The following is a 19315-nucleotide window of genomic DNA, read 5'->3' on the forward strand; positions in this document are numbered from 1 at the left end:
TTTTTTATTTTCTTAAAACACTATTGCTTCTTTCCCCGTAGAAAAACACACATTGTGGGAAGACTCCTCTGTGTGAAAACTGGGGATGATTTTAGTGATATGGTGAACACATTGTGCAGACCACAGGGAACGTGTTGCAAACCATTGCATATGAAATATGAAGTGCAGACAGTACAGCATAGAAGGAGATTATAGAGACTGTCACATGACGAGTACAGATTTTGCAGGAGCTCTCTCACAGCCAGTGTGTGTCTCTGGGCTGGGGAATTGACATAATGATAACATGATACTGCAGCCCATTGATCATTTGCGAGTTCAGAGGTCTGAATCAGCCACACAAAAGAAAAAAAACAATGTCTGGAGCTGAAAGGGATCAACTGATTCCTCTGAACACACTTGATCAAAGCTAATCATGTAGGGTGATAATGCTTCCTTCATTCCTTTCATTTTTACTCATTTGCTTCTCGACATGAGAGCAATTCACTATCTAACCGGAGAGGGGCAGCTGCCTATAAAGTAAACACACACCCCCACACACACACACCCCTCCCTCACTCTCTCTCGTGGGGAGGAGAGTCTGGGCAGAGAGTTGAGGTTGGAGAGGAGGGATGGGGAGGGGAGAGGGTCTCCTGTCTGATCCTTTGTCATGGGAAGACTTTACTCTCCTGTTTCATACAGAGAGAGAAGGATAGAGGGAACTTTAGTCCATTATAACAACAGGCAAAGCCAAAAAAGACTCAGCCACAACTATGTGAATTGGACAGAAAACGAAAGGTAAGTCATTTTTTTCATACTCAGAAGTTGATTGAGTCAACTCCTAAACGTTCTGTTCAGTGCAAGCGGTGATGCTCAGGGGAAAACCACCCAGCTACATTTTGTGAATTTCTACTCCGCTATCTCAAACGTCACTCCAAAGTTCAGTTTAAGTGAGCACATTGCTTGTCACCAACTACTGCATGTACAGTTGATGCGATAAGAGCTGTTTAATTATCCATCAAGTTACAAAACTTCCAAAAAAAATGACTAAAATCTTATGATTTTCTTTCAACTCTGGCAAATGTATATCTCCAATATGCTATTTTGCTGAAAAAGTACTCAACCATTTTTAAAAAAGAGCAGAAAGCCAAGAGTTAGTAAATAAGTTCACCACATGTGCACATGTGTGGGAGTATGGAGAGTATGTGTGAATGTTAACACTTCAGACGCAGGGCATTGATTTGAGAGCTGAAATTATCAGTATATGAATCAATAAGTTGATGGAAAGAAAACGAGACGATTAATTGTTGAAGTCATTTATCCAGCAAAAAACATTTCATATGTGAGTATATTTTTTGGGGATATTATTGTAAACTGAATATTAGGTTTCTGGTCAGACGAAAGCAAGACTCTTTAGCACTTTGGTTGTACATCTGTATAATTGGAGCAGGTAGTTTTCCACTATTTTCGGACACCTAATGATTAATCAAGAAAAGAATCTGAAGATTAATCGTAACAGGAAAATAATAATAGGTTGCTGTTCTGATTGAAGTTTACCTGGTCAATGAGAGAGACCTGTAAGGCAACAACAGTTTGAGCCTTATGCAATGTGAAAGTAGTTTATCTCCACAGTGTTAGCGTGCAACATTTTATCAGTGGCCTCTCCTTCAACTGTTTACATCTATCTGTGTTTATGATCTGCACTGCCCGGCTGGTCTGTAGTCTGGCTCATGCAGTAAAAACTATTGAGGCTCCTGACCTGAGGCTGGGGTTTTTTTCCCCTCCTTTTTGAAAGAGGCCTGGAGAATGAACTCATGCTGATTGATTGTGTGACTGTGTAAAAGGATACCCTACTTCCTGTAGGCCCTCTCTCCAGACAGCAGGAGCAGAAAATCTTGGATCGGCCATCTCTGTCTCTTGTGTGTGTGCGCGCGCGCGCTTGCTGTCTGTGGATTCATGAAACCGCAAAGTCTGAACCTTCAAAGCCCTCAAATCTTCCTGAATTTTGACAGGGAGTGTGGGGACCTGAGGATTTATTTGCTTTAATTTCTTCTTAGAATACAAAGAAATACATTATTTTTGTGCTGTGGGGTTGGATGTGCGGTTTTAGTCATCCAGTCTATTGCTAATCTTTTATGATGACTTGATAATTTACCTGATCAGGACCTGATCATAATTATTTACTCAATAAAACATCCATGATTATCATGTCAATCTAAAGTCACCAAATCTCAGATATTACAAGAGTATTTCATTTATAATAATATGAAACTGTAAAAATAAGCTTATATATGTTAAGCTATAACTGGCAAATATTGAATACTACTCTATATACAGTAAATAAGAAAAACTGGTTTGGTTTGAACCTAAAAGATCAATTACTGTGCAGAGTGCTGCTTTAAAGACTTGGGTTTTATTGGCTTACACTGAGCCAGGCATAAAAAACTCTCCCGGATCTGTTTTCCTACTTAGGAAAAAAAAACTTTCTTTCCATTTAAATATGCACATCTGAAATATCTGCTTGAATCGAGGTATTGTTGTAGAGGTCGAGGGACCACAAGGCATCCAACTTCCTGCGATTTTCTTGAAATTATTGATGATATAGCAGGAATAATACTTCAGGATGTTCAGAACGAAAGTGTAACTTATTACAATATAACTTGTTGGATGACCCCGCTTTATCCAATGTCTAACTCCTTGTAACAAAATAAAAACTATTACTGTAAAGATTCTTTGGAATTTTTTTGCGAGTTTAATATTGATTTCTCGTTTGCAGGGAACAGAGCACATAGGGCCCAGCTGGATCCTGCATTCTCAGACTGTAGCAGAGAAAAGGAGGTCAGCGTGATGAACAGTATGCTTCCACAAAGGAGTGCTGTCTCCACACTGGGCTACAGCTCAGGTAAGACGGTTTTCCTGTGGTATAAATCCTTGACACTCATCACTGTGGGCTCAAGTGGGTCCTTTAGCACCAATATCTCACAGTAATCTACAGTCATGCACTGAATGACACATTTAAGCTGGCTAACTTAATGTCTGGATACATGAAGCATTTTGAGTGATCTGGATAACTTTCTAAAATCTCCAATTTGGAACAGCTGGAACAGACTTTTACTAAGGGGCAGGGGTGAAAAAAATTAAAAAGGGGCACCTCTTTCATTACCCCTTTTCCGCAAACCAGGTTCTAGGCCTGGGCCTGTGCCAATTCTCAGTTGTTTCCAATTGCGAACCTATTAAGAACCCGTTTGCTTTTCCACAGGCTAGAGGCACCTCTTTAGGTCAGTGTACTATATACAGTATGTCTGTATACGTCTCAGCTCTCCCAGCAACACTAGCACTAACTTTAAGCACAACAACAACAGCTGCAAAAACATTATACTGTATTTTTACAAGTGTCTCTCCTGGCTTTGCATGCCTACATAATCATCTAAACATGACTGGTCCAGAGTAGCTCGTTGCCATCAACACTGATGTCAATCAAACAGTTTTATCATGTTCTCTATAATAAAAACAAAAATGCTTAATGCTGCTCAAATACCCCTTGTATAAGTTTAGACGTCCCATTAGCCAAATGGTTAAATACACTGGTTTGAATAAAGATTTTTATTAAGGGCAGTCGAACAAAGGGCAGGGGTAAATGCCCCCCATGCACCCCCTCATGTGCACACCACTGGCTTCTTTCTGGCATCAGTCCATCCATGTACATGACTGCGAGGGCTTCTAAGGTTTAATGGCTTAAAACAGGCATCTGGCCTATATTGTCAATAATCATCAGCTGAAAAAACACACGGCATGCTAAACATTTGAGCTCAGACTGAGAAGCAAAGTGAAGCTCTAGCTATATTTAGACCAGAGAGAGGGAAAAAATGCCAAATGAATTCCCTCATGATCTCTGACAAGATGTTTAAAGCATTGTCCCAAATAAAAATGACAGTCTAGATCTAAGTTCAACTTTTATCCGACATTTTGAAGGTCCAGAATTTGCTGTATAAAGCTAAATTCTGCAAAGAGGTTTTATGATAATGGAGTGCAGGAGGTGGACATTCTTTGACATCACATACATTTTATATGTTTATTCAGCGTCCAGCCACCCATGACTCCTTCTGCCTGCTCAGATATTTGGTCTGCAGTGGAAGGTGTCCTCAGGGGGTTTCTTGCAGTCCAGACTATGATGCACTCTGGCTTGTCTTGGTCCACCAGCATTCTTCCATTTTTAGAAGAAAGCTTAACCACTGATTGGGCCAATGTTTGTATTGGGCTCAGAACTGTATGAGCTTACATTCCTCCCTGGTTCTCCCCCCCCCCCCTTACTCAGCACATGTGTGATAGCAGCACTTCTATTAGCTGAGCTGGTGCTGATTAAAGCAGTTAAAACCTGATTCTGTTACACAGTCCAAAAAAGGGACTTGAGGTGTAACGCTCTGCTGACTTTCTCTTCTTTTACAGACTGTGTGAAGATTGAGCACAGCAGCAATGGCTCGGTGGGTGGGACGTTGTTGAGGGGCTCTCGCTCTAAAGCAGAGCTCCAGGACCTGATGGAGACGCTGCAGCGCAGGAAGAGTGCTCTGGAGGCCAGCTTGAGGGCAGCCGAGTGCAACCGCAAGTACCTCAGTGTGCCCTCACCTGTTGGATCCCAGTCCACCAGGCCGCTGTCCATCCTCAGTAACACCGAGCGGCCTCCGTCTGCCTCCAGGACCCTCACCTACATGACCAGCAGCAGCGTGCCTCCATCACCTCGACAAGGAGAACGCCAGCTGAGCACCAACGGCTTGCCCCGACACTCCCAGTCTCGCCACCAGTCGCAGGACAGTCTGCTCCTCTCAGACGGAGGCTCTCTGCTCTCCTCCTATGGGCAGCCCCTACCGCGGTCTCCCAGGGTCAAAAGCGGAGCGGCCAGTGTGCCGTCCAGCCCTCGCATGGGTCGCAGGCCTTACTCTCAGGGCAAAGCTGGAGGAGACTCCCGGCAGAGGAAGTACTCCACCGGCTCCCTCAACAGCCTGGGCTTGCACAGCCGCTCTCTGCCACGGCTTCACAACTCCACAGACCCCCCTGTTCTGTCGCTACCATCACGCCACACAGTGGGTTCCCACAGAGGAGCAGCAGGGCAGCGGCGCAGTCTGTCTTCCCTGGAGCAGCCACCAGACGTGACAGTACCAGCCAGCATGCCCAGCACTCCAAGGAGGGCCAGCCTGGCCTCCTTGAGCTCCCTGGGTCTAGACATGGACGGGACAGGATTAGACCTGAGTTTTGGAGAAAGGAGGTTGTCCTTTGGTAAGGGGGGCCTAAGTCCAGGACAGAGGGTGGGCAGCATCAGCTCCTTGAATGGCAAAGAGGAGCTGAGAGACTATCACCTGCACCAGAGAGATGAACGACTGAGGGAGCAGAAAGTGCAGAGATTGGTGAGTTTTTTTAATCCACTTTCATACTACTTTAACAACTTCTTAAAGGTCACCTATTAAGCCAATTGCACATTTATCAACATAAATATGTTGTATGTGTCCCCAAAGCCTGAGAAAAAAACAACCTTCTCTCTTTTTCCACCACCTCCACCTTTCTGAAAACCTGTGTTCAAAAACAGTCAGTTTTATCTTTCCTTATGGTGTCATGAGGGCCATTACCAATCTAATTTAGCACTACCTCCACCTGTGATATGAACACCCCAGATACCCCTGAATCCAACTACCGGTTAGATTTAAACTGTGGTTAGATACAGGGCCAATCAGAGCAGACTGGGCTTTTTGGAAGGTGGGGCTTATAGAGACAGGCTGTAATATTGAGCGTTTCAGATAGAGGCGGAAAAGATGAGATTCAGCAATGGCACTATGAGAAATATTAAGGGATTTTGAACACTAGACCATAAAAACAGTTTCTAGTAGAAACCCAAATTACAATTTTGAACATGAACATTTACAGAATATGTGACCTTTAAGACCTTTTTCGACCCTGTTTGAAAACATGAACGTTAACAGTACATTAACTCAAGCATTGTAAAATGGATCACCTGTCTACAGGAGTGCCAGCGTCTAGAGACCATCTTAAACATGTGCACTGGGCTGGGCCACGTGGAGAGAGAGCCAGCGGGTTCATCTGTCTGCGACCTGCAGAAGATCAATAAGGAGCTGGAGAAGCTGCAGGTGTCAGACGATGAGTCAGTATTCTCTGACTCTCCCAGCAGCCCCGCTCCAGAGAGCAGCTTCGGGGCTAAAGCCAGGGACTATCAACTGGCCGAGGAGCAGCAGGTTAGCCAGCGACAGCAGGGTCGCTACAGAGAGGCTAGGTCCCACTCGCCTGCTGTCAGCCTGAACAGCAGTGCTCCCTCACCCTCTACCCACCACAGAGCCAAAGTAAGTTTCCCCAAATTCACACTGCGAAAGGGTTCAATTGATTGTTGTTGACAAATATTGGGCTACGAAATGTGAATCAAATCAAATATCTTTCAAATATTGGAGGTAAAGTAATTTAGCTAAAATGCATGAATCACAATTACCACAAGTAAGTGCTTTACAACAGAGAAAGAGAAAAAAACTAGGGGAAAAAAACATGGGACCAGGGAACATCTTCAATACAGAAGGGTATGATGTTGTTTACAGTATGCATAGGCTATATATAAACTGATTTAATTGGTTATGAATATTTCAACTCTGAATAAATATGCTTATAAACCAGCTGCAGGTGACCAAAAACATTTGGATGTATTCTTACCCGTAAAAGATGTTTGGTGTTGTATACAAACTTTAGACTGTAAAGTGGCTGATACATTTTGTAACCGTTTGTGGTTTGAGCTGCGTTCATTATTTTATTTCTGAAGACTTTTGGGACAGCACAATAATCAAAAAAAATAATACACAGTGCAAACATGTTTAGTTACCCAGCAGATAGGAAGGAACATTAGCTTGGAGTCCTTTCTCCGACTAATTTGCTAATGTAAGTGCGATATTCACTGCTTTGCTAACTTTGGTGCTGTTTGCAGTGTAGTGTTTATTTGCTAAAAACAGCTGCAGTTGGATAAGGTGACCCAAACGTTGATGAAGCTACTGGCTTTACATAACTGGTATAATATGAGTGATTGTATGTTGAAGTTCAGTAACAGCATGCTGTTGCGATGTAATATTGCTATCCTTATTCACAGTAAACATATTGAGAGGAAAAAGCACAGGTGTTACAAATACAATTAATTTGAATTGCATTTAGTTGCATCATCCTTATGGTCTTGTTATTGTGCACGCTATTGTCCTGGCAACCTTGAAGAACCATTGCTAAAGGTGCTCTGAGGAACTTTAAGTTTGTGTTAATTCTTGCACCCCATTTGGACAAAAGCGGTTGTGTTTTTACTATGCCAACTTTAGTTCCTGGTTCAGTGTGACAAAGGCATTATGAAAAACTATATGAAAATAGCATTCTTTGCACTGATGGTCTGGTTTGCTGTTACATGTAATTTATGAGAGGAAAAAAATACTGTTTCAGAAATATTTAAAAGTTCCATGTAGCACCTTGAATGTTATTAGTTAACATCTATGAGGAACCCTGTTGTGAAAAGTCAAAATATCTTGTGTGAAAAAGACTGTCTGTCTGGTTTTATGATGTAAGTTTCTGAGGCTGCATCACCTGAACTGAATCTTTTTGATGTAGAAGGAAAAATCAAGTATGTTCACATCTTGTCTTTCTCAATGACAGAACGAGTTTGAAAGTCAGAGACAGGACCAAGCTGTAGTGGACACTCCCCCTCTTGTGGAATGTAGTTCATCAGACTGCTGATAGCTTGTTTGTTTACCTGATGGAATATCAGGGCAAATGCTTTCCTTTTCCCTTTGCACATTACCACAGAACTTGGTTTTAAAAATCGAGTGCTGATTACAAAGTTTCCAGAGATATAGAGTAAATAAAATAAAATTATAGAATAATGTATTTTTCTTAACTCTAAGAAACAACCAGCAGGGCTGAAAGGGTTATGGGTCTATGAACAAAACATAGTTATCATACACATAACAAATATTTGCCTCAAACTGGATTTGTCCAGATGGAAATTGTGAACATGTGTGGCATGAAGCTCTTGTGTAGATTCTGAGTCATATGCTGACAGCACATCCTCTGTTGCTTATAGTGTATCTTCCACTGTATAATTCGACACCAACATCTTTCGGTTGTTGTAGATTCCTCAGTATCGTTTGGCTTTTGGTCAGTACTGTAAGTGCGTGCAGTTGGAGCTTTGTACATTTCCTGTTTATGTGGGTTGTTCAACACATAAAAGTCTCATTTTCACTAGAAGAACTCTTCGAGATGTTTACGATTCTATCTTGTCTTTTCTTTTTAGAACGTGTCAAAATGGGAAACAGCCTGATACTGAGAAATGAATGAGTATGAATAATTTACAAATGTAAAAATAACACATCAAATGTATCTAATGCTGTGATTTTAGCTCCAAATCAGGCCGCCTACTATGCCGTCTCAGTCCTGGTGCCGCTGAGTTACTGTCTCTGTAAAAGTGCAGCCTTTTTCCACTCGAGAGCAGTAACAACTTTGTGGTGTGTCTGGTTTTAATGAAGTAGTCCTAGTTTTGTTTCAGCATTCAGCCATTCAAACCCTTTAAAGAAGGGGGGAACAGGAAATGACTTTATCCCAAGGAGAATTATTGTGCACACGTGTGCGTTCGTGCATGCACATGTGTGTGTGTGTGTGTGTGTGTGTGTGTGTGTGTGTGTGTGTGTGTGTGTGTGTGTGTGTGTGTGTGTGTGTGTGTGTGTGTGTGTGTGTGTGTGTGTGTGTGTGTGTGTGTGTGTGTGTGTGTGTGTGTGTGTGTGTGTGTGTGTGTGTGTGTGTGTGTGTGTGTGTGTGTGTGTGTGTGTGCGTGTGTGTGTGTGTGCGTGCGTGTGTGTGTGTGTGTGTGTGTGTGTAACTGGAGGAATGCTAGTGTATGCAAAGCAGGGCTGTGTGTTTCTCCAGATGTTTTGAACTTTATACTGAGGCTAAATGGATGGAAGAACTTGCGAAAAATTCAAATGTAGGGAATCATCCAATGTTGTGTTGTTGTATTTTTTTTGAGTTTATACAAATGGGATTTCCAAGTTGAGATCATCATTTCTGCAATGTGTCAACTGTGACAGAGGTTTACAGACTCCACACACCCTCTCCGCCATATCCTACATTCCTCTGAGCGGTGTGTGCAGAGAGACAGAGTGCTAACAACCCGCCTGGGAAACTATAAATCCTGGGGCTGAGGGGCCACACGAGGCTCTGACCACAAAAACAATCCTTTTGACTCCTAAAAGACGAAGTCACCGATAATACAGAATCTCCTCACCCACGTATGATTATGAATGAATGTTTGTAGACCGTGAAAGATGTGGGAGTGCTTTGGCAGGCCTAGCCGTGGAGTGCACTGATACAGATTTCCATTACACCAAGTGAAAAAGAATCCTGTTGTCACTGATCCAGCTTTGGTGGAGCTAAAACAGCAGCTGCTGTTGTCTAATTCAGACAGAAACTGATCATACTGGCTTACAGATTTGTTTAAAACATACTTTATGCATAGAAAAATATAATGTTACAAACTGGGATTTTGCATTACTGTAAATATGCAATCATCATGATGAAGCTACTTCTAATAAAACATGATCAAGATTTTGATGTGCAGCATGAACAGTATGAGTAGTACTCTCAAGTAATTCAAACATTGCCTTTAATCAAATGTATTTAGGTTGGTTAAAAGCAACCATAGTTTATCTAAGTTTATAGACGTATGTTGCAGTAACACATTGATTATGAGCCTACTATAAAAAAATTACTTCTGATCAACAAAAGAGATTTCAGGATACATATTTCATATTTGTCCTTTCAACATATACTTTATGAGCATTTAGTTGTGTTTGTGATGCATTCACAAAATATGCGTAAAGTCTTATTTAGAGCCCAGAATTGATATGCATTCCTGACTCACTACAGGCTTTGGAGAGCGTGCAGCTGAAACAGGAAGTAACGCATATAGAGGAAGAGAGGATCCAAGTTCTCAACAACATAGAGGAGCTGGAGCAGAAGATCAAAGACCTGGACAACCAGATGGAGGAGTCTGTCAGAGAGGTGCAGCTCAGCAGCTTGATATTCTTTGTTCCTATCTATCCTGTCAGATATATTGATGGCTTCTCCATAACGTAAGAGTGTTTGCAGCAGTTTACCACTCAAGCTCATCACAGTGAAGTGAACTGACATGATCTGCTTCATGCTCTGTGGGGTTTTGCCATTTGAGACAGCCATCAGAATTCATGCTTTTTGACAGTGCACTGAACTTAAAGAAACTACAGCTTCTTGTTAGGTATTCATTTGTTTTTTTTTGCTTTCAGCAATTCTGGAGAGCGGTTGTTGTCAAAATCAGTGTATATCTCCTCACGATCCGCTACCTGTCCTAAACTGTGAAAAAATTGCTGGTGTTAATACACAGCTTAGGCTCTGTAAACTGGCATGTAAACAAAGGGGCCAATCGTAGCAAGCAACATGAGAGTTCACAGAGCCTAGGCTGTGTATAAACACCAGATTTACTTTTTTGTTATTTTGACAACAAACGTTCACCAGGATCGTGTCTGGTTGGTTATCTACTGTATTTAATTAATCTAGTTGCATATAAAGGAGACATTTGTGAAGAGGGTGTTTAACTCTGTGCTGCTGCTCCCTGCAGATGGAGGTAGAGTGTGCTCTGCTGGAGGGGGAACACGAGTCAGAGATGGCCCAGTTACAGAGGGAAAAGGAGCTTCTGGAACAACTTAAGAAAAAGATTCATCACAGTGAGAAAGGGAGCCACACTGAGAAGTCACAGGTAAAAATATACAAAATGTTCAGAAAAAAAGTTCTTTGACCTCACATCTTTACTAGTTTTAAGGATGTCAGCACACAGTGGTCAGAGGTGAGTAAAGGGAATGCTGTCACAGAGTTAATTAAAGTCAAGCCACAGCCTCAAGCAAAATCACAGAGTTCAGCTCAGTTGAAACACAGCATCCCGGGTTCTGTCACATTTCCTTTAAAGCCAAACAAACAAATTATGTTTCTGAGAGGAAATGTCACATCACACTAAACCAAGGGGGTTAACCCCAAATCGGATTTGCAAAACAGCTTATAATGCCTTTTAAAAGACCACTTTATCACTTTTATAATCCTTCTTGGCCTTGTTCTCTGTGATCCTGTTTCTCTTCCTTCACTTCCTGTCTCACATTCACAACCTCTATTTTGGCCCTGGTATCCCCTTTAATTTGGGAGGGGGCCCAAATGTGTAACAAAAACAAATGTCAGCACATCTGACCCAAATTTGGTGGGTAACTTAGAACACCTGAAACCTGACATTGCTTGGAGGGACAATACATTTAACACTTATTACTTTATTGTAAATATTAACTGGAACTTTATGAATATGTGTCCGTGCTGTTTTGCAGGAAGCTGAAGAGCCTACAAAAAGTCTGGAGGATTTGGAGTTTCAGAAGCTGGAGAAGGAAATGAACCAGGATGAGGAAAAAGAGAATCGGAACCAAGAGGTGCTGCGAGAGATCGCCGACTGTCAGCGTCTTCTAGTCACACGCAAGGTACAGAGAGAGAGAGTGGTTCAGTGAGTGTGCATGTAACGTGAAGCATGTAGTGCATTCTTTCACTCTTCATTCTGACCTTAATGCTTCTTCATTATATACAAAAATCTGCTGTATCTGTAAATGTGACAAAATTAGGTTGCTTTATATTCAGTTGCAGGATTTTGTGCAGTGATATTTTTTATTATAATTTTTTTCATCACAGGAAAGGCTCATGACGCTGAAAAAGCAGTCCTCACAGATCACCTTACAGGCTCAGCAAGAGAGGGAGAATTTCCAGAGAGAGAAAAACAATTTGCTCGTCATGCTTCAGAAGGTAAGAAAATACTGAGCATGCTGATATTCTTTAATTTAAAATGTGATGAACTCTAAGGATCCCATCCTAATGCCTGCAGGAGAGAGAGAAACTGGCCTCTTTGGAAGGAAAATATGCAGAGTTGTCTGAGGGGCAGACTTTCACTAACAACCCTGGAGCCATCACGGAGGTGGGCTGTCAGCTACAGTTACAATAATACTTTATATTTTCCAAAGGATGTCACGCAGTGCATGACCAAAGTTTCTATGTCTCTGGTGAGAAGTTCTGTTATTTTTAAACCTTTTTTTTCACTTTGTGGTTTGTGTGATCACTGCAGCACTTGCAGTCTCTGAAAGAAAGACGGAGGAGCAACAAAGAAAACACTGGCCAACCTGTGAGTGACAGCCTACCTCATAAGAGGAGCCAGCAGCTCCTCACTTCTTACGGAAGATCCCTGGGACGCACCCTTTCTCCCAAGGTCAAGACATTTTAATATAGCATACTTTAGTAGTTATATACAAAATGAAAAAAAAGAAAAAAGGTGTATTTAATAAGCTCAAAACACCCACTGAACTATTTGAACGTATCTTATGTAAAACATATTTTAATTCCATGTTAGAGGCATTAAAGCCATTACAACCAGATTTTGAAAGCTGGATCTTGGGTTATTTCAATAAAGCATTCCCAAATTGGCAACGTTTCGAAGAAGGAAAATAATGGTGCTCATTCTGATTTTTGGAATGCAGTAGAGGGGATTTTAGTGCCCTCATTATTTGGATCCAGAACGCTGTGTCCCGAGAGAATGATCCACCCGAACAGGAATTCTCAGTTTCAGTATAGCTTAGCAACACCCATCCAGCTTACTTTGGGACGGAGAAAACGTTTTGAAGATGTTTGAAGGTTGTAGAGCCTAGTCCTGAACAGCATGTGTATACTGCTGTTTCCTCCACAGGCCCACATGCCTCTGTCCCAAAGCTCCAGTTGTGGCAGTGTCATCCCACAAGCCTTCAGCTTCTCCCCCCGGGACCTCAACGCTCGCCGCCTGCCCAAGAGTGAGTCACAGTACCAGACTGTCGCATGTTGTCTGCATCAAATCTATACTGTGTGACCTGCTTTAAAACTCAGGCTTCATGCGTATTAGGACAAGAAACGCAGTGAACGTAGTGATGCAATAATCTTTGGCACAGCACAAAGGGAGACATACAGTATTAAGTCCAAATCTGACATCCAAGACACAATGTTTGTTTGTTCTCTAATTTGTGCAAGATAGAAGTTTGTGATTTTTAGGCAAATAGCTTGTTTGTACAGCTTTCTCTATACATGTTACATACAAAGTATCTTCATTGGTCATGGCAGTTCAGGTGATCCTTTGATATGTGAACTATGTACAATTCATTAGACATGTGTTGTGAAGTTTTGAGCAACCAAGATTGAATCGTGTCAGAATAACTTTAGAAAAGCATGACATTAAACGCTACACTTTAAATGGAAAGATATTAATAGTTATACAGTTTAAGTGTTTTCATGACGATTGATCTGCGAGTGTGGCTGTAAAAGTTTAACTGAAGAGAACTTCTATAAAATACTTAGCTTTATACAGTTAACAGAGATTCATAACATTATGATCACGAGATGCTACCCATTTGCACAGCTAGTTGATTCATTGCTACGCTTCTGCTGTGATTTGGCTCTTTAACATTAGATTATGTTTCCACTCTGTCAGCAGGCAACAGCCACGCGCACATGAATGAGGACAGACAGAGACGAAGTGATTTTTGCAGCAGGATGGTCTCTGAGCCCAACGTGTTCTTGGACTCCTTCTCCTACCCGGACAACAGCCAGACTTCAGATACCGTCAGTGTGGACAGCTCTGACAGCCTGGAGACCAGCTTCTCTGCCTGCTCTCCAGATAATATCTCCAGGTTAGAGAGAGAGAGAGAGAGAGAGAGAGAGAGAGAGAGAGAGAGAGAAGTCACAATGGCGTACAGATGAAAGGCTATTTGGAAAAGCTGAGACAAATATGTGTGCTTCAGAAGAAGACAGGGTGTATTTTTAGAAACGGAGTTGGAGCAAAAAGGCTCCATGACATTTTTCGGGAGAAATATTTTTAAGATCAAAAAGAAAAAGAGGAGATGCCTGCGCGCAAAAAGTAAGGCCTACAAAGCTGACACTTGGTCATGTTTGGAGGGTTGTGGGGGCCTCACATATCTGGGAGCTCCCATCGCATGTTGTTATTAGGTTAATCCTTTTCATGCAAATTTGAACACATACCTGAATTCTAAATGCCAATAGATTCATTTCAGGTAATTGTAGAAATACGTTTATTTTGTTTTGAATGGCGAGGAATTTATTTGTTCACTACGATGTGTTAGATTTATTTTATGTTCAGTTAAATAGTGTCTCCATCCCCTATGAGTGAAACATTGCTCTTTTTGTATTTACCAACTTGTGTTTCCCATCTCCCCATCAGTGCCAGTATGTCCAATATGGTGAAGATCGAGGAGATGGAGCGTTTACTCCGAGAGGCCCAGGCTGAGAAACACAGGCTCCTAGAACATCGGGTAATGTTCCAAAAAAGAACTAAAACATACTGTGTATAAGTATGTTTGTGTTGTCATGATGGATGTAACTTACACTCCATCTACACTGGTATGTGCAGGAGCGTGAGATGGAGATGCGCAGGCAGGCTCTGGAGGAGGAGCGAAGAAGAAGGGAGGATCTGGAGAAACGACTGCAGGAGGAGACGAGCAGGAGACAGAGACTGGTAGAGAGAGAAGTGAAGCTCAGGGAGAAACAACGATCACAGGTATTCACATTGAAGGGTGGAGTCAGCGATTCAGGAGAACGCTTGTTGTTAAAAAATAGTTTTGGTCGAAATCAATGAATATCTCCTCTGGATCAGTTACCTGTCCTTACTGTGTGTGTGCTGAAAATAGAATCCAGTGTTAATACACAGCCTATAGGCTCTGTAAGCGGGCATGTTTTCTAGCTACGGTGGCCCCATTTGTTTAAATACTCCTTATTTATATACCTGTTTACAGAGCCTAGGCTGTGTATTAACACTGGATTAATTTCAGCGCGCACACACAGTACAGACAGATAGCAGATTATTCACTGATTTTGACAAAAAGTGATTTTGTCAACAAGCATTCTCCAGAATGGCCGACTCCAGCTTTAACTGACGATAATTGGTTGAAATCTGATGTGTGTGTTTCATGCAAATCCTTCCTGGACAATGTTTACATTTGTTATTTAATTTCAATGCTGTTTCAATAGTCCCGGCTGTTGACTCGCTACCTCCCTGTAAGAAAAGACGACTTTGATCTTCATGGCCATATCGAGGCAGCCGGACACAATCCAGATGCCTGCTTCCATCTGGCCATCACTGATAAAACCTGTCGAGGCTTCTTGGTCAAAATGGGTGGCAAGATCAAGACGTGGAAGAAACGCTGGTTTGTCTTCGACCAGAATCGCAGGACGCTCACCTACTATGCAGGTGAGTAGCAGCTCTGCCTCGCAGTTCTCTGTTGGAAAATGTGCAGTTCAAAATGGGAGACAAAGTTACTGCAACAGTGATGTCACTTTCAAGCTATGCCGGGATACTTTGAAAGGCCAAGAAGGAGCTTTGATCACAGTGTCGTCATTCCAAACCGTTCTGTTTATATTCACCGCTGCAGACAAACACGAGACCAAGATGAAAGGAGTCATTTACTTCCAAGCCATAGAGGAGGTGTACTATGACCATTTGAAGAATGCACACAAAGTAAGTCATGTTATGTGCGTGTATGTCTGTGATTTTTTTTTGTGCATGTGTCACCGTCAACACATTCCCCATTTTCTTTGAATATTGTTAATATATATTTTCTTTTCTCTCTCTATTTGTCTTTCTCCCTCTCTCACATACACCCCTCTCCCTTCCATTCTCTGTTATTCCACATTTTGTCTGCAAAATTACATTCACCTCTGCACCCAAGAGCCCCAACCCCTCGCTGACCTTCAGTGTGAAGACCCACGATCGGGTGTACTACATGGTGGCTCCGTCGCCTGAGGCCATGCGTATATGGATGGATGTTATGGTTACAGGTGCTGAAGGACACATGCATTTCATGGTGTAACTGATCACAACTGATCAGGGTCCACACAACTACATTTATTTGGTTAACAGTGCGTCGTATTAATGTGTCAGCAAAACGCCCATTGTGTTGGGCTGAGATGGACATTCATCAGGTCAACTAAAAATGTACCTCTGTTTACACTATATAGCCTTAGAGGACAACACATTCTCAAAAGCTCACTTTATGATGTAATCCTGTGTAACAGATCCAAAGAATTTATATGCAAGTCTCATAATTAAGCTATTTTTATTTTGTTTATGAATCGTGACTGGCCGAAGGATCACAAAATATTGCAATATTTTCAATCTTTCAATTCAAACTGTCCCCTTCTTCATACAAAATCTCTGCTTGTCTAAGATAGAACCCTCTCTGTTCTGTTTGGCAACATCTGCTACACTTCTAAACTGCGGTACACTGTGATGCTGATCCTCTAACAGCTTTCACAAACTGTAGTCCTTTGTATCCGACTGTTAGTTATAGATCCACCTCTGTTTCTTTGCCTTCTTCTTCCGGCCTCTCTACTTCTGGTTGGACTTGTTTTCTTATCGTCAGGCTGAAATGCAATTCCTGTGTATCAATGGGTCACACAATCTTGATGCTCTTTTCCCTGGAATGACCATTCCCTCTGTATTTGTAATTTCAAGAGTGCACATTAATCCTTAATATGTCTATATTTTCAGTAATATTCAAATGTAACTGAGTATTATTTTACATTCTTAACTCAAGCATGTTGATTGCTGCTGCCAAACTACCAGCATAAGCTGGTCTTGTCTGTTTATTTAAAGCAGACCTGAATGTCTACCATCAGTATTCCTTCAAAGCGTATACATCTCTCTTTGCATAACATTAATTGCATTGTCTTAATTTAGATTTTTTTTCGTTTTACAAATATGCATTCTTCATTAAAGAAGGAGAGATGTTTATAGGCACTATTTACAGTTAATTGTTTTTGATTTACTTGTAATTGATGGCAAATATACTACTCATTATAGTGAAAATTTGCCCAAACCAAAATGGTACTGTCTGAGGCCTACCACTGTGCGGCTAGCTCCGTCTGTCTGTACTAAAGGCTGCAGGCCTGTTATGATGAGGCCATGTTGTGCAGCAGTGATGCTGAATGTACTGCATCACAGCATTTAATTTCATTATTTCACCAGCAGAGGTCCTCAGTGCAGAGTCATTGCACTAAAAATGACGTAATGGTCTGGCTGGTCCATACTCACTTCAACAAATGAGCATTTACTGAAAATATGGAGCGCCAATGATAAATATCTTCTGATGCTTGTACATCAAATATGAGCATTTGTGCATGTTAACACATTTATATCAAGCTAAAGATTGGGTCTTTTTAAGCAAATCAGAAATCATCCTGTTTATGATCATGAACACAAATAGCTTTAATTAGAGATCTTAGAAGATCTCTTTAACAGTATAGCTGTTGGTTTACAGACGGCAGAGTGCAGATCAGGCTGCAGATCTGAGATTGGTGCAGATGAGTTGTTGCCTTTGATGGATGCTTCTTATGAACAGAGGTCCACAGTAGAAGACAAAAGCCTTGAAACCAAAGAAATTGACACAATTATATACATTTGTAACACATTTTATATTTTGTGAATGAGCAGTGGGTTTTTTATGCTACAATAATTTGTAATGACCAATTTCATGTTTCTATATGATTATGAATAAATCATTTTGATTATGAATCCTATTCGTGAGATGTTATGGTTACTTTGTTGAACATTATGTTTTTGTATGGTAAATATGGGCTTTGCTGAAGTTTTGCTTTGTATGTTGTAGCTCTGAAAAGAAGCATTATGAAGACTGTGGCAAGAGGATGTGTAATGAGTACTGTAGCATTAGTTTTATAGTTAAGTAATGGATCACCATGGTTATCAATAGCCTTATTATATAGGGCTGCAAAAACCCTTGAATAAGTACATCTAGATATTTCCATCAACACTCTTACAAAAGCTGCCCTTTATTTATCTTACAGTGGCTTTCCTATGAGTCAATTCCATCAGTACTCTTGCGTTTTTTTTACTAAGTTGTCAGCTCCCAGTACATCTGAAATGTCTTAGAAACTACCAAAACAATGTAATAATATCTACAGCGCAGTTTGGTGCTGCCTTTTTAAAACAGGCAAGACTGGTAAAACCACATTTTGACTGCATATTCAATAAATACAACTCTGTAGCTATCATTTTTGTAGATGTGTTGGATGAATGTCTTTTGCTTTGATAAACAGTTTCACAGGTCAATGCAAAAACTATGCTAGAAGAAAATTGATAATGTGTGTAAAATATTTTCTAACATTACAGCGAAGCATCATTATGGTATAGTTGTATGACGTTATCACTGCATGGTCTTATTAACATGAGTGAGCAAATTAAGGCACTCATGTTTAAAACTCCTCCTCCTGAAAATCGCAGCCTTTCATTGGTTGACCTAGTGGGGTTGGCATGGAAACACAGAATGAAGCATGCTAAATTAGGTTCTAAAGAGGCACAACATCTCTCCAGAGGCAGAAGCAGACACAAACACATACAGAGCATAAAAAGGCAGGGTGGCCTCAGTGCATTATGGGTGCTGTCATTTGAATAACATATTTTGGGCAAGGGGCTGGCCTTAAAGACAAACAAACAACCTATAAACAGAAGTTCTCTTTAGCAATATTGCTCAGACGTTTATTCCAACATCTTTTCTGGTTGTACTTTGCTCATGGCTGTTGTCACTTTTATTTATAAGCATGAAAGCCACATCTCTGGGAAATCATGTGAATGGATGTTGACAAAAGGCAGCATTCACTGAATGTGCCTGTTTCCTCTTCAAAGCTGCAGAAGTCATATTCATACCAGCAGTTTCTTGTAATGGAGAGCATAATGTTATTGATCACGCTGCGGCCCATTGTAAGCCCTCACAAAAAAGCCAATCTGCTCTAACAGGTGTGATTATAAATCTACACGCTGATAAAGAAAAAGGTTTAATGTTTTAATCCAATATCACAGGAATCGCTAAGGAAGAAAACCTGTGTTGTGTCCGAGCCCCAGGGGGCAATTGCTCTCTTCTCAGCGAGATAGTTTTTTTATAGCCGTATCAACACCTGATGTGAAAATTATGAGTCTCTCTTCTCAGCTTGTAGCCTATGGCTTCCTAGAGTAAACAGAGATCTTTTTGTGTCACCTCCGCAATGCCTTTTTTGTTAAAAAAAAAAAAAACCCTCCTTATTCCTAACTCCAGGCTCCTCTTAACATAACCTCCTGACTCAGATCAGCCTTCCATCCTTAACCTGCAGTTTACCCTCACTGCTGTAAGGTTTTAGATTAGCTTTTTAGTTTTATTTCCTACATTTTGGGCTTTTCTTCTTTAAC

At 41.2% G+C, this 19315-nt stretch overlaps 1 protein-coding gene across 2 annotated transcripts; it reads left to right on the forward strand.

Moving 5' to 3' along the window:
- Positions 1 to 616: 616 nt before the first annotated feature.
- On the forward strand, positions 617 to 17650 carry phldb2a (pleckstrin homology-like domain, family B, member 2a). 2 transcript variants are annotated; one of them, XM_080041702.1, is made up of 17 exons: positions 617 to 774; positions 2753 to 2878; positions 4423 to 5375; positions 5988 to 6320; positions 9916 to 10050; positions 10643 to 10780; positions 11391 to 11537; positions 11743 to 11853; positions 11933 to 12022; positions 12170 to 12310; positions 12785 to 12884; positions 13556 to 13754; positions 14303 to 14393; positions 14492 to 14638; positions 15109 to 15328; positions 15510 to 15595; positions 15807 to 17650. In XM_080041702.1, exons 2-17 carry the CDS (start codon positions 2824 to 2826, stop codon positions 15945 to 15947), a joined length of 3087 nt encoding a protein of 1028 aa, XP_079897828.1. In that variant the 5' UTR covers positions 617 to 774; positions 2753 to 2823; the 3' UTR covers positions 15948 to 17650. The 2 variants fall into 2 exon arrangements, with proteins under 2 accessions (XP_079897828.1, XP_079897829.1); XM_080041703.1 differs by having other exon boundaries at positions 13559 to 13754.
- The last annotated feature ends 1665 nt before the right edge of the window (positions 17651 to 19315 follow it).

Source organism: Ammodytes marinus (genome assembly GCF_949987685.1).
Source record: "Ammodytes marinus genome assembly, chromosome: 14".
Taxonomy (NCBI): domain Eukaryota; kingdom Metazoa; phylum Chordata; class Actinopteri; order Uranoscopiformes; family Ammodytidae; genus Ammodytes; species Ammodytes marinus.